General features: G+C 35.2%; 1 protein-coding gene across 1 annotated transcript; it reads right to left on the bottom strand.

The window, feature by feature from the left end:
- Positions 1–935: 935 nt before the first annotated feature.
- Positions 936–1,727, bottom strand: LOC136821212 (golgin subfamily A member 6-like protein 6). The gene has a single exon (XM_067077446.1). It carries the CDS (start codon positions 1,725–1,727, stop codon positions 936–938), a length of 792 nt encoding a protein of 263 aa, XP_066933547.1.
- Positions 1,728–16,471: the final 14,744 nt, after the last annotated feature.

A 16,471-nucleotide genomic window follows, 5' to 3' on the forward strand; every position in this document is an offset into this window, starting at 1 on the left:
CACCGGTTTGAGAGATGTGAAATAGCGTTTGCCGCCTACTTTTTTTTATCTCGCGCTCCGAAAACAATTAAAATGCTAGATCCTATCCATCGGCACAAAATTTAAAAAGTCAAATTTTTGCTTCACTTTTTTTTGCTGGAGAAAGCTTAGATATCTGTGGTCTTGCCAACCACAGAAAGTTTGATTTAGTGAAAACGAATTTTGGTGAAAAAAATTTCGCTATTTTTTTTGTCGGTAAGTCGCCAAAAATCCATTCGAGGTACTCTCCAACAGTAAACTAGGCTACGTCATATCTTCCTTCGTTTCGAGCGTAAAACTCCTACTCTTAGAGTAAGGTCTAAAAGCCTGGAGCTGTCTATTGTGTAGACTAACAGTAAACACATTTCTAAAAAATACAAAAATTTTTAAAAAATAGTTTAAACACTAAGACAGCTACTTTTCTTGTAAAATTTTGAAATCTGCTTCCACTTTGAAATTGGCTCCCAGTCAACTATTACTAAAGTACAGAGCAGATTAAGAAACAATCTGATAAAGCACATTCGGAATTTAAAAACGATTTCATTTTGTTTGTAGATATTATTTCTTTCATTAGCTGGAAAATTGAAAGGTTTTACAAAGATTGATGACTGGCTAGGTGTTGCGTCCGTCAGCATCTTTGTTCTTGAAGCTCATCGATCTCGAAAGACGATGGATGGTCGTTCGAAAGTCGATGTTGCGTTCCGTCTTCTATTTTGATGTTCTTGAAGTTCACAGATCTCGAAAAACGGGCCTTGATGTTGTGTTCGTCTACTCTTATGATGTTCTCTTATGATGATCTCGAAAGACGGATTAGATGTTGTTAGATGCTGCACAGGTTGTACCGGATTTTAGCTTGGCCGATAGCAGGGATCTAGATGGTGTCCATCCTGACCTGACATCCAATTCTTTTTACAAACTCAAATCAAGCGTTCGTTCGATTCGGCTGCAAGGTGTGTTTCAACGCGGGAGAGGATGTTACTTTCGAACAAAGCATTGATGCTTTTCACTAGCCATTGACTTTGACTTTCCTGACGAAAGCTGAAAAAGTCACGAGATTTTCCTTCTTGGTGCAACGTCAATTCTCCTAGCTTGAGAAGGATTTTGTTTTCGCGGGCTTCGAAGCGAGATTTGAAGTCCTCATACATTTTGATAGTGTTTTGTTGTTGGAACACAGTCACCTTTAATCGTCGGATCAGCATGGTGTCTTTTGCTGATTTCTTTTCAGCCACTTTGCATGACTTCTTAAGGTCTTTGACCTGTTGAGAGAGCTCCTTATTAATGAACGACTTTTGCGTGATGAAGTCAGCTTGTTTGTCGACACGAGATTCCAACGATTGGATCTTACGATCAGCTTTGTCTAATTCGTCCAACATTTCAGCGCTCAATGCCTTCACCTTGATGACACGTTCTTCTTGCTTTTGACACTCTTTTGTGACTTCAGCAATCTTTTTTTCATTCTCTACCTGCTTCTCTTCGAAGTAGCTCGCTTTTTGAGTTTGTTTTTGAAGCTTCTCTTCAAGAACTTCAGTGTTGTTTTGACTTTGCGCAAATTTCGCCGTCATTGCGGTAAGTTGTTTGCGTAAGTCTTCAATGGTTGTTTCTTGGTCTTCATTGACCAATTTCAATTTTTTGTTTTGATCTACTTCATGTAGATACATCAAACGATATTCCTCGGAGGAATTGATACGATAATCAGCAAAATTTCTCATCATTAATCGATATTTTGACGAAAATATTGATAAAATTTACAAATATTCACTTTCCGCTGCACTTGACAAAAGTACAGAAGGCAAATGGTTGACACAATTATATTTGACGTCACTTTTATCGAACTTCATTTTGTGACGTAAATTATTTCAGTGTTCACACAACGCGAAACTATAGTCTTTTGAGTTTGGCATGAAACTATGCTTTTCAGTTTGGCATGACCCGCTAGGTTGTGCTATTTCGACAGTATAGCGATTCAGTTTTCAGTTTTGTTTGTGTCGTGATTTCAATTTTTTATTTAACTTTGAATTCTATTTCCTAGCTCTACGTATTTTAAGCAATTTATATATTGTAACGTTTTAATTTAACATTTAATTATTAATGCAATGACTTCAAAAAAAAAAATGAAACTATAGTCTTTAGAATTAAGGACGTCGGGTAAAAGTTCTGCTTACTGTACACTTAAAATAAAACAATTTATTTGGTAAGGAAGCTGTTATTGCGAGAAGCTTGGGATATTGCACCCTTAGATGGTTAAAATTTCATCCAGTTACATTATGCTGGTATTAAATAATTGCAAATACAAATATGTAAAGAGTATTAAGCGAAAATAAATTCTTCTAGTTTGATCCTCATACACCTTGTGTGCTAAGGGTTGTAATTCAAAAGTGAACAAGAAGCCCGTTAGGCGTGAAGGCCCAGCAAAAGCGAAATTTTCGCGAATTTCGCGAATTTCGGGATTTCCAAAAATTCCAAAAAATGTTTAACAAGATTTCAAATTTCCCGCAGGAAAGGGATGGCCAAAGGATTAAAAATTTTACTGCGTCGAGCAAAACAAAATGAGAAATAAGTCGACAAGGATAATTCTCCCTTTCTTCATTTCTTAGAACAGGGAAGTGAAAAAATAAACGAAACATAATGTAGTCAATCAAAAATTAATTGAATGTTGAAAGCTCGAAACTTTCTACCCGAAGGTAAACAATCAAATTCAAAATATCGTTAAATTCAACTTCCATAAGAAACAACATCAAAAAATGTAAAAATGGTGCCACATCGATTTATTGAGCTTCTTCGTTGTATTGTCTTTGTTCATCTTCTCCCTCTTTCCTCCATCAAGGTCAATTCGACTTGAAAATAATTATGTGAGTCGAGTTTGAATAATCCAAGCCATCGACCGTTAAATGTGACAGCTCCAGAAATGACCATTTCATTTAATGTGTAGCATCATGAAAAAAGTTCCAATCTTGTTTAAATTTACTCATGAGCTTCATTTTAGTCTCCATTTACCATGTCCATATTCCATTTAAAATTAGTATTTGAAATAATTCTGTGTCGAGTTTGAAAAATCAAGCCGCCAATTCGTATTACGAAACAGATCAAGAAACAACCATTTTCACACGTAGCATCATAGAAAAAGTTCCAATCTTGTTCAAATTTACACACAAGCTACAGTCTCCATTGCCATATTTCATTTAATCGGTATTTGAAATAATTCATTGTCGAGTTTGAAAAATCAAGCCACCAATTCGTTAAACGAGACAGATCTAGAAATAACCATTTTCACACGTAGCATCATCGGAAAAATTTCAATCTTGTTCTAATTTACATATGAACTCCATTTTAGTGTCCATCAGCAAATTCCAGAATCAGTTTACTTGAAATGATTCTGTGAATCATGCTACGGCCTAGCCTAGACCTTTGTTAACAGCGACAGATCCAGAAGTAACCTTATATGTAGCATCAAGAAATATATTCCAATCTTATTCAAATTTACACATGAGCTGTATTTCTGTTTATTTATTTTTATATTAGAAGCCATTATTTCCTAAAAATAAAGTCTTTTTGAAAACAAGAAACTAAAAATGAAAGTGATTTAAGGTAGAATTTTCACTCAGAAAGCTTTTTGAAAACTATAACAAATGACAGAATGTTGAAAAAGTTTACAAAGAAAAATCACTACGAAGTTTCTTTGGTTTGAAAGTCTCTTGACCACTAAAGCAAAGAAAATATTCAAGAAAGTATGAATCAACACACGAAATCAATCTCCTCGCTTCAACCGCCATCTTGTTTTGTTTTGAAAACGTTTGTTGTTTAAGGAGCGCGGAATCAGAAAATATATCTTTATTAGCCAGTACCCGACTTTCGCAAGCTTTTCCCTGTCCAGACGGCAAAAAGTGTGTTACTGGTATTAAGCGCCGTTTCTACCAAAACGGACAGACAGAAGGAAACACGGACAAAAAAGTAGTGACACTCTCTTTAAAGGCCCACTCGCTATCGCTGGGCCAATTATTGGATCGTTATTTTCTTAATGAGTGATTTTCCCTGTTTCCTTCAGTCGATCGTTTAGCTGGTTTAGATTTTCAGAAAACGACCACCATAAGCAATTATTTGATAATATTCTTGGCTGTCCAGATCAATTACGTGTTAAAGATTTATTTTGGTGTCTTCACATTGCGAAATAGTTTACAGTTTGTGATTGTCAATGAATCGTTGATTGTCTTGAATTATACCAGGCTTTTATACTGCTGAAACTGAAGGATAATCTCGTTATGAATAACCCGTCCTTCCCCTCCGAGATTCCGGAGGAGCTTAAAGTACCATTGCTAGTCGATTCATGATTATTTTGAAATGTCACAACTAGATTGAAAGGGGGGCTAAGACCAGCAGGAGAGACATAACATCCCAGGAGAAAACGTAATGCTTGAAGATATTTATAACTTGTTAAATTTAATTTCGTCTGTTTGATGACGTTCCATTTGTTGGATTTGTTTCCTGGTGAATTACCATCGTCATTTGCAATTATTTAAAATCGTTGACGTTTTGTAGGCTTGATCATCTGCTATCAGCCTTTGTCATTGTGTTCAATTTAAGTTGATAAGGAATAGATGATTGTTTCTAAATACCGGGTTTGTCCTTTGATATGAGATGAATGCGTTTTCTGTATATTATCTTTCATTAATGTCATGGGAAGTTTCAGCAACTCATTGAGCAATACATGTTGAAAGATCAAATGTCTAATTAAAGCAAATTTGACACTAGTACCCTAGATTAAAATTCGTGTGATACATTAATATGACTGTTATATTATAATTTGATACTTGTTACGGGATGGTATCACTTTGTTTAAGCTACAATTTTGTCCAATCCATTATGCTTTGCTTATTTTCTACTATCTCTGAATTAGGCTAACACAATTCGTTTTCTTTTTACTTTATTGTGAGCATGGGAATCGAAGAATGATACGTACTGCTACTTCAGATACTTATTTGAAGTGGTGCGGTGGAGTGGTAGCGCGCTCAGCTCATGACCGGAAGGTTTTAAGTTTGAGCCTGACGCACATCCACCATTACCATTTTGCTGATGTCAGCGTTATTCTTTGAGCGTCTGTGATAATCTTTGCGGTGAAACAACGCACGTACAGGACACATCAGAGCTACTTACTACTTGTCCGAAGTAAAGTGATAACTCATGGCTAGTCGAAAAGAAGGTTCCCGACTTTGGTATGGTGTTTCGCAATCTCATTTATCAGTATCTAGGAAACTATATTTGCATGATGTTTCCTGATCAATGTTATTTTTTAATGAATGCCATTTTTTGAGCTTTTTTAAAACGCGAAATTAGTCTCCGTATTTAGCTCCTGCTAATTAATTTAGCAAATTTCCGTAAGAGACAAATTTCGGATGTTCGTTGATTTGATGATGATCCTTCTTTAGAATTAATTATCATACCAAATAAAGTGCTACCTCCATGCAAAACCTCCATGCTAAATTCTAAGATATATTTTCAAGTATTTCAGTCCAACTTTTATACATTACATCCTTGTGTTGTACGTTTTATTGTCAGGAACACTTACGTACAATCATGGTCGAAATCTATTGAGAATTAAGCTGATTTCCTCGTTTTTCGAAATTTGGAGTTCGGGCGAGAAAGTTGGTTTTAGGCCATCTCTCAAATTTAATCGGATATTACTGGACCATTTTCGAACTTTTGGATCCTAAGATTCTAAGGTCCTAAGTCTTATGTTAAAACTCAGAGTTACAACTGTACCCTTCCAACCTACTTTAGAGCACTTACAAATCGATTGTGGTCTCAAAACTTCCCGGTGGATTTCCCTTTTTTCTCAAATATTACGACCATGATTGTAGTTTGGCTTTTAAATCCTACGTCAAACCATACTTGACAACGGAAAACAGAACGGAAAACGGAACTTGGAAATGATAATAATTTTTTCATGCTATTCTTAGAGATGTATGTAGAATTGAAGATGACCTCGAATCATTGAAATTTCCAAAATATTTGACATAACAAGAATTTAACCCACATGGTTAGTTACGGGTTTCCGACATTCCAATATTCTTGATTTCTTCGGTAAAATCAATTTCCAGTTTTTGACTTTATTTTCAAAAGTTGATTTATATGTCCGAAATGGTTGTCATTGAATTAAGTAGTCAGGGCAAACCTTGACGTAATCTAGCATATCAGAAATTGTAAATTTTAAAGAAAGTAAGATATGTTAAATGACTTCGGAAGAACAAAGGCATTTGCCCCAAAGGTATAATCCAGACCATAGCCAAACCATTAGCCAAACCATTAGCCGCTTAGAAAGAAATGGGTTTGGTTGTGAAGGAATTGTCGTCGTTTTTAGTTTTTTTTTTCAAATGAAGTCAATAATGTGGGTAACCCAACAATGCTAACAATCATTTTCAAAATTCTGACTCTCGAAGGGTCGATTTTCAAACTTTGACTCGGACATACCCGTCACCTCTCAAACGTGGTACCCCCCGGGTACCCTCTGCCGGGTAGTTAAATAGGCTTTCTAATGCTTTACCATTATGTTTTCTGCTTCAGTTCACTGGTGTTTTCTTTTCCTTCTAAGAAACAGAGAAGATTTTTAATTCGTGTTCTCTCTCGTATATCTTTTTAAGTGTTTGCCAATTATTTACATCTGAAAGCGAATAATGATATTCATATTTATATTAACAGCTATTTACAAACGAGTAGAAAACTAAAATAATAAGTTTTTTCAAAAAAATGTATGGTAAAGGATCTCCACGTGCCAGTCCTGAAAATACTTCACATTATTTACGTTGCCTCTTGACGGTAACCTTTCAAGAATCTCTAATTCATTTCTTTGTCTTTGACGCATAATGCATTTGATGATGAAATCCTCTGACTTCTGAAAATTAGCTCATGCTATTCGAACTTTGACAAACTTTTCCAGCACGCGGTGTCATTACGCATGTGAAAGTTGCACCACCGTCTTGACAAAATCGTGCGCAATCACTGTCCGAATTACAAGAAAGGAAAGGACCAGCCTTGACCATTTGTGCAGTCAACAGGAACACAAAAACTATCAGTTGCCAACATATCTTCTGGAAACGCATTTTTGTTGTTCGATCGTTGTATCGTGAAGTCCGCCACAGCCGAGTATCTTGTTAAAGTTTGAAGTAGTCTATCTTCGAAGCTAGATTCCTTAATACTGAAGAATGAGTGCAATATTTATCGACCCACCATTTTTATATAGTTTTTCCGAACTTCCGGCTATTAGCGCTTTAATGATATTCCTGGATGTAATAGCTATATAATACGGAATTAGCATCAAGTGTTCTTTATCCATATTTTGATTTTGGTTTCTTTTGCTATTCTTCCTTATTTCATCTTTTTTCCACTATTCCTATACTATACGTAAATAATGTTACGACAAAGATGCTTTGTATTTCATGACGTACGGGGTATCACACGTTCCCTTGTCCAATTTGTTGACGGAATTTACGCTTCCAAAAAAAACAAAATTATTCTTCGCTCTGTGAAAGATGCTATCATAGCATATCTTGCCCTATACAGGCTTTTTTACAAGAATATATTTTATTAGAATATTCATGATGAAATTGGCCAAAAAAATAACAATATGCTAAGAAAAACACCATCATGGAATTCGGCAACTTAAGAATACAATTCCATTTTTTAAAGAATACTCGAAGGATATTTCAGGATGATTTCCCCTTAAAAAGTGATGATAGAATGCTCAACTAATATGAGCCTTCGCTGAAGTCAAACAGTATAAGCTTGAAGCTTGGTTGGAAAGATATTTTCTTTTGTTGGGAACAGCAGCAATAATACTTTGAGTGAAGGTTAACTATTTAAAAGGAAGTGTCCAATGACTTCACCAACAATCTACAAGAAGATTTCTTGTTCTTCCTTTTCATTTCTTTTCATAGAGAAAACCGTCAAAATGACGAAGCTATACACCCGCGGATCGTCATTTTTATTATTTTCGTCAAAGGCCTTGCTCCGTCATCATTGCCAGCAAATTCTTTTTTAATACATGTCAAGGAAGAACATCACAGCACTATCATTGGCTATCATTATACCATGAATGGTAGTAATCAATGAAATATGGTGTATGATGTGAATGAAATTGCTTAAGAAGGAGGCGTTGTTTTACCACAGGTACGCAAGTTGATGTTCACATAAAGTGGTTGCATACTTTTCTTCACTTCCCGATCATTGTATGTTGTGATTTAGCCTGTGCCAAACACTACTATTTTGATGTAACAGTCTAAATTTTTCAGTAAAAGGAAACAACAAATCTTAATTATTGAATGCGATGTTTTTATTAGGCTGCAGTTGAACTCCCCTAAACGATTTTTCTATGAATATAAGATAATTTATTTTACTTCTGATATGATCGTGAGTACGAAATATGCTACTTGTTATCTTCATAACACGCAAAAAAAGGGAGGATTTCCCCTTTCTTATTATGTGAGAAACATTGTTTTTCTTTCTTGGATTCGCTAATTTTGGCATTCAAAAGTTTCAGTTGTTCAACCTTTCTCTTGTCGCCAAGGAGACTTGGAAAAACAAACGTTGTTTATGCGAAATCATCAAGACCGGATCTGACCCTGCATAATTTAGGAAGAATTATCACGATAAATACATGAGCTTCGAAGCCGTGATTTTCGCTACTGACATCTTTCGGGATAGTTATTTCCAAATTATAAAGTCAGAGCACGTCCTAGATTCCTAGAAAATTCTTTGACTTTTTATCATGCACCCTTGAGATTTACCAGGGCCAAAGTATGTGCACACAAATACAGTATGCAAAGAAATTAACATTATGTAAAAATATGCCAAAATATTGGTTAGTTTTGCAGGCTGTCATCAATTACACTGTTGGCTACTTTAGCACCACTGTAATATCGGGTTCAATTGCCATTAACTTTAACCCATAATGATTATTCCAATCAATCAAAAATATAATTTCCATTGTTATGTCATTTACTAAGGTAAGACAGACCTGGCCGACAGTTAGGTCATTCATATCATCAAAGCAGGAAATAAGCTTCGAAAAAAGTAATAATTTTCTTCTATTTGTGGACTGATCAACCATCCAATATGATTGGTGCAGCCCACTTCATCACCCACGTTTTGTAACTTTTATTAGCTTGACAGATTGAATTTTTTTAAATGGCTTCCTTTTTCTTCAATTTGTAATTTATTCAAAAAAAAACTCATTCCGATTGACTCTTTGCCCCCATCAACCGTCTTCTATTGAGTATGCTTGTTACTTCAAATACAATTATAGTGTAATAAGCTGTTCCTTGATTTCTTTTAGAAGAACCCCCAACCCCAGTCATTGGGTTCTTTTTGTCCAGTAGAAAATCTCTTTTCTTGCAAAAAGGGATTAACTTTGCAATAGTAAGAAAGTATGTCACAGTCATGCATGTGCTTAGCATTTGCACTGTATCAACTTCACAGTCAGATTTAGTCAAAACCTTTCCCTTTTTTTTTTTACTTATCCCGTTAAAAGCTATTTTAGATAAAAGGGTTCCGTTCTTTGTGTTCTTTACTCATCGCAAAAATATGAAACCACTCATTTAGTTGTGTCAAGGAAAAGGCAATTTACATCAGGAAGTATTGAGGTGGATTCAGTCAGCCTCCCTCATTTCACAAAGCCATTCTGGTGTGGCTTAAATTTGTTTCATGGCAAGGAAATGGGTTTATTAATTCTACGTGGACCAATGATGAAATGGGTCATTTTGCTTACTAATTAAAAGCAAAAAACACACTACAAAAAAAAACGTACGAATCACAGGAAATCACTACAATTTAGCTTACAAGGAACTATTTGCTTATCTCGAAATGTACTTGTGGTATGTTAGTTTTTTGAACAGTTTCATGCTCCATTTTATGATAACAATCATCATTTTTGTTAGATTCGACTTTTAAAAATAACAATCTAAAAATCAATTTTTTACTCATTTTGGGGGTCGGGAGTTTTGCCCCGGTAGTACCCCACCCTTGTCGACCGACGGGGGTGCTCCGCTGAGGTTCGAAAAATTGACCCTACGTGGGACTCGAAATTTGCGAAAAAAGTGACCCTGAATGGGACTGAAATTCCAAAATTTTCTCAAATTTTCTACTTTTTCCCCAAATTTTCCAAAAAAAGGCACCCTACGAGGGACTGATTTTTCTATTTTGGTGTTTTTGCGACCCTACCTGGGACTCGTGGAGGTTAGAAAAGGTACCCTGACCAGCGGAGCATCCCTGTAACCCATCTTGCCCTAGTACCCCCCCCCGGGAGTTTTGCCTGTAAGGCCAGACTTTTAGCCATAAAAATGTTATCAGGGCTAATTCTCGGGCTTTCTCTCTCGCAACTCCAAGAATCCTACAAAATGCCAGGCCTTCATTTGTTGCATTTTTCAAGCGGACTGCTTCGTCCATTTATCTTTTTTTCCAAATTGAGGCTCCGAAGTACCCTTACCAATGATCAAGAGACCCCTCTGATTACTTTTTCAACGGCATAAAAAAAAATTTCAAAAAAATTGGAAAGTATTTGCCTTATTGGCTACACATCCTTTCAGGAAAGCTTAACTCAAAATCTTCGTGCTCAACCAAATAACCTAACCAATATTGGTTGGTGCACAAAATACATCACACCAATACAATAATTCCTTTGAAGAGCTCACTACCGCCAACACTGTGTTAATTGTTATATGTAATAATTTCCTGATCAAAACTGTCTTCCTTTGTCATGTTTATGTAAGGCTTTGATGTATGGTTTTATTTTTGGAAGTTTATGATTATTTGAAATGATTTTACAAAAGCCAACTTGCTGCTGAACAATTAGCCTTCATAAAAAAAACAGTGTGTGTGTTAGGGTTTTTACACCCTCGTCCCTTGTATGTAGTCCCGGGGGGGAGGTACTAGGGTTGCGAGCTGACGGGGGGGGTGCCACCTGACTTTCGAACTTTGGACCCTTACTGGGACTAAAAAGGAGAAAACAAAGGAAATTTTTTGGAATTTTACGACCCTTAGCGGGACAAATTTGACCAAATTTCGATCTTTCAGGGAGTAAAAAGCTGAAATTTTCCTATTTTTCAGACCCTTAGTGGGACTGAAATTTGATTTTCAGATTTTTCCGACCCTTAGCGGGACTTTGGAAGTCCAAAAAAGGTACCCTTAAGGGCAGCACATACCGTACCCTCCATTTGCCTAAGTACCCAAGACTTCTTGAGAAATCATCTGGCTTTAAAAGGTGCATCTTTCAAACGGAAAAGGTTCAGACACACTTTATATTACAATATTTTACAACCCATCTTTTGAATCTTTGGGTTTTGTCTGTATTTTCACTTCTGTCTATGTCTTAAGTTGGGTTCAATTAAGTGATATCCTGTCTCATGATTTGATAAAATCCGCAATTTCGAGAAGAAGAAGGAAAGTGCAAAAATAATTACTCCAATCTTCTGTATTTCCTCTGGTATTCATGATTACTTTATCTTTGGCTAAATTTCTGGAGTCTTTCTGTCTAGCATGACCCCCTTCCCCTGTAACTCATGACTGCATCAAATGGGTCGGTAAGGCTGAACTGAAAAAAGGAAATAGGAGACCTGGGTGTCAGACTGGAAACAAGTCCTTCAGAAGATGCACAACAAATAGGTTGTAGGGTCATCGGAAACAGAAATAGAGGCTGAATTGGGTGTTGAACTGGTGACAAGTCAATGTTTGCTTCCAGTGAATTAATGGAATTCTTGTTGCTACGTTTTCGGATTCTGCTGAGTTCATTTCATATCATCAAGAACTCATTTTAAAGGTTTTCCGGATTTCCACGTAGGCTTTTCTTGATAGAGATATGTCTCTTTGTTAGACTAGGAAATTAGTGGTCTGATAGATTTTGCCGAGACCCCACCCAAAAGGTCGTCCTTGTTTCTATGTTTTTGTTTGTCTTGGAATTTAATTATTCCAAGCCACAACAGTTGGATTTTATTATTTCCGACATTTGCGGTGTTTACAGGAGGAAATGCTGACAGGAGATACTTAATTTTGAATGCAAACTACCAGCTTAGTATTGTTTCTGGCTTATATGTTCAAGTCGAAAGTCTCTTACAAATGATTTTCCTATTCTGTTCTCTGTGGTACAGTATCGAGAATGTGCAGCGCAGGCAAAAAAGGGAAAGATTGATCGAATGGCTAAAATTTCAAGGTTTTGTTGCTAGCTTCTAAAAGGCTTGAAACGTCTAAATTTCATTTACAAATCTGCTTCTTAACTTCTTCTTAATATTTTCAAGATGCCTCCACTTTCACTTTCTATGTAACTTTTTCTTTCTCGCCCTTTTAAACAAAGAGTTGCCAACCAACTATCGCCAGGTGAAGGCGATGTATTCAAATGCTGATCTGTTTACTTCACCTTTGAGAAATGTAAGGATGAGTGAGTAGAGGAAGGGTGTGAGGTAGAATGAAAAATATTTTATCGTGGCCGGTTCATCGGGAAAATGTGATGAGTTTTTTATGATTTCCGAATTTCCATATGTATCAAATAAAACGCGAGAGAGAAACAAACAAGATCATCAGTGACATTTAAAACGCGTTGGCTATCATTAAATTTCTTCCGATATCCTATTTATTTGGTTGTTGTTAATTCTCTGTGTGTACAATATTCATCTTGCAAGGAATAATTTCCTGTTTTGACAGAACGAAATAATTTAAAAGTGAGTAGTCATCGTTTTCCATGTTAGGGTGCCATCAATATTAATGCAACATAAGGGTACACATTTCTGAAGAGTCTAGATCTGAGCTTTAATTGAATTTATTTGAAAAGATTTCAAGAAAGAAGAAGATCAAAAGATTTGAACAGTATACGGTAAAACTTGACTCCTAAGGAATCAAGTATTCCGTAGGGAAATTCCCTTCTTTCCATTTCATCCCACAAGTAAATCATTTGTAATTCAGAGATAATGGCTAAATGGATTTTGCCAACCGGATCGCTAAAACTCATACAAATTCACAAGCCCAGGGTTCAGTACATGCTGACGAATCCCAATGCGGGCGAAATGCATTTACTGCCCTGACACGCAAATCTCCTGAGAGTAAAATAGGTGGACAGAAATTCTGATTTCCCCACGTATAACGTATATTTATAAAACTATTAGTCCCTTTTTATGTTTTATCTTTATTTTATTTAGTATTTTAACACTTGCTCTCCTTGAGGTCAGATCTCTGATCTTCACCATATATTATATTGTCAAAAGGTATATAGGGATATCATAAGCTTGTTCATAATCTGTATTTTTTTGGATTTTGTTTGATTTCAGTGAAAAGGATTCCAGCCTAGGAACCTTTACATGTATGTATCACCATCAATTCAATATCGTGTACTTCTGCTTACTGAGTGCATTGGTTCTCGGTCTTTCTTGCCGTTATTATACCGTTATTATGCCTTGATTATATGGTAGGATATCCTCCCATCTCGTGCTGTTATCCGTCATCATGGGTTGTGTGTGAGATATAATTGTACTTTTGTGTAATATAGGAATTCAGTTCGCCGTTATATCAATTTCCTGTTTTGACGAGCTCACTATAGCGTTCTTCCTTGCGGCGCTTGTTACTCACATTCTCGATATACATTTATAGATAATGGTTATAAATCAATGTTGATCATTAAATTCTATAGTGCCGACATACTGTTCACCGAAGAAATTTATGTTTGTGTTATTTATCGTTTGAGTGATCTTTCTAAGCTCCTTTAGGTAGGTAAATTTTTTAATTGGGCTCTGATTATCTAACTAAGGAGTAAATATATCAAGAAGAATGCGTCTACAAGATTTCAGGGCTTGTCATATGTCTCTACAATTCATTTTGTCATCTCCTTTTGTCACCACACTATTGCCTCATTGCTTTCAAAATAGATCCGTCCACTTTGTGTTTTTTACTTTTAAGTAGAGGGGGCCTAAAAAATTTTGAATATGACCAGGGGAATTTTGTCCTCAATTTCTTTGAATATCCACTCAACCCAGCCTGATAAATACTTTATGTCAGCTCCATAATGAAACTTTAAATATCTTTCACCACCCACTAACTATCAATCAATCATCCGCAAATCAAGATCTCTGTTTTAGAAGAAATATTACTGTTTAAAGTCATGTAAGCTATTTTTACTTAAACGGCCTTGATTAGCTCAGGAAACAAACAGACTTTCATGCCAGAGCATGCTCTCAAATCCATTGAAGATTTTTATCCCTTTCTACAAGCAAGCGACTTTTCATTTAGAATTCATGAGGCGAAAATGTTGATCATTGATTTTGCTGTCATTGCATTTACATAAGATTTTACGAAAACATATACTACAGTTGATTTTCACGAATTCGAACTCGAGCGGTGAATCTTTTCGTTTGAATTGAATGCGCCCTCATTTTAAGTACCCCCTCGGATATACCCCTTTTTCAAATGAAAGATTTTCAATAAACGTCTCTATGGAACAGGTAGGTATAAATAAAATCATGTATTTTTTCATCTCTAAACTAACATTCTTGGACTCAAATACTAACAGAAAGGCATAACAAGATTCCCATTTAATAAACGCCCCCTCGATTGAACGCCCCTCCTAAAAATCGAAAAATATAATAAACGCCCCGGGTGATTATTCAATCAAAGTAATATTGTATATATACAGGAAAAGTTTTTGAGGGGAATTTCGGTTAAAAGCTTACAGTTGGTTAGCGAGAAAAAAATAGGCATCCTAGTTTTAATGGGTAATTAACCTTTTTGTTTCAAATTTTCTTTAAATTGTCCGCAAATAATTAACTGTTTGAAATTTTTCGGAAAATTTTTTTTGAATTAATGTATCAAAAGACTGATTATTTATTTTCATTAAAAATAGAGATGAAAAATCGGACAAAAACCACTATTTTCAAGATTTTGAGAAGAGGAAGCTTTTACCAAAATTTTCCGAAAATTTATACTTATTTCGAGTAAAGATACATGATCTACCGCAAAAATGATTTCGAAATATTTTTTTTCGCCGAAAATAAGGTCCTCAAAGTTGAAACACTTCTTCACAAAAGTCTTCATTTTCTTATACCCATCTTTTTTTTCATCTTGACTTTTCGGATTTTTAAATTTTCGGATTCAGGAATAATTGCCCCAACAGAATATGTATAACATAGTTTTGTTAGCTACTTTAAGTAAACATTCTTATTTTATGAATGTCAAATATGAAAAATTTATTATGGTCAAAGCACTGTTCGAGAAAGATCCATTAAAAAATAGTGTTTTTAAAATACCGGGTGCACCAAAAAAAAGTATACAGGTTTGTCGAGATATTATGAACTTCAGGATTTATATTTTTTGTTCATTCTTTTTTTATTGAATAGAGGATGCTTTAACTTGAATTTTGAGCTATTATACATTAAATTTGAAAAAGTAGTTCGAAAGTTATTTTCAAAAAACTGACTTTTTTTCCATGTCGAAATTTCAAAAAATCATTAAAAACAGCAATCACGCTATAAATAAGACAAAATGACAAAAACACAATTTCATTGTCTTTTTGATTCTTTTTTCTCCTATCTTATATTTTGCCAACGGTTTGTTCATCTTACACGTCATGAATATTTCCAACACCAGCAAACTCAATGCAGACCCAAGTTCTTTGAGCAACTAGTTGAGGAACGGTGATTTATTTTTTCAAAAATTTTCTCACGTAGCACACCACACCTCTCTTGGAGATTTCCAAAAACCTTTTTCAGCTTTACCAAAAATATTTTTCCAAATGGGAATAGCATATTCTTAAATTCCGTAACGAGTTTTGATGAACACAGTTGCATTTTTTGGTATTTTTATGTGTAAAGAAGGTAAGTGCCAAGGGAAGAGAAAGGTTTGCTCGCTGTTTTTGATGATTTTTTGAAATTTCGACATTAAAAAAAAGTCAGTTTTATTTAAATAATTTTCGAATTACTTTTTCAAACCTAATGTATGATAGCTCAAAATTCAAGTTAGAGCATCCTCTATGCGATAAAAAAAGAATGAACAAAAAATTTAAATCCTGAAGCTCACAATATCTCGACAAAGTTGTATACTTTTTTTTGGTGCACCCGGTAGTTCGAGATACAGATTTCATTTATGTATGAGCATACATAAATTTTGGATCCTTTCAATTTTTTTAAACTGTGGACCGATTCTTTGGAAGCCAGAAATGATGAACATGTATCGAAGCAAAAACATGGGACCTTCAGCTGCGAGGTAAGTAGGTAAACATTTTGGAATTATTTAGATAATCTTGTTGCTACTCATTCATTTAACCAGATGTGAAAGATCCCCGATTTAACAAGAATTTCAAATAATTGTTCGAGATTTATATTCTTTACATCAATTTGAGAAATCCTCTATTTCCCACTTTCCTTCATTGCCATGGTGCAATGAGCCCATACTAAGTATTGAGTTTGAAATTCATTTTTATTGTATGGTTTCAATT

Source organism: Clytia hemisphaerica, unplaced genomic scaffold (assembly GCF_902728285.1).
Source record: "Clytia hemisphaerica strain Z4C2 unplaced genomic scaffold, Clytia hemisphaerica genome assembly, whole genome shotgun sequence".
Lineage (NCBI taxonomy): Eukaryota > Metazoa > Cnidaria > Hydrozoa > Leptothecata > Clytiidae > Clytia > Clytia hemisphaerica.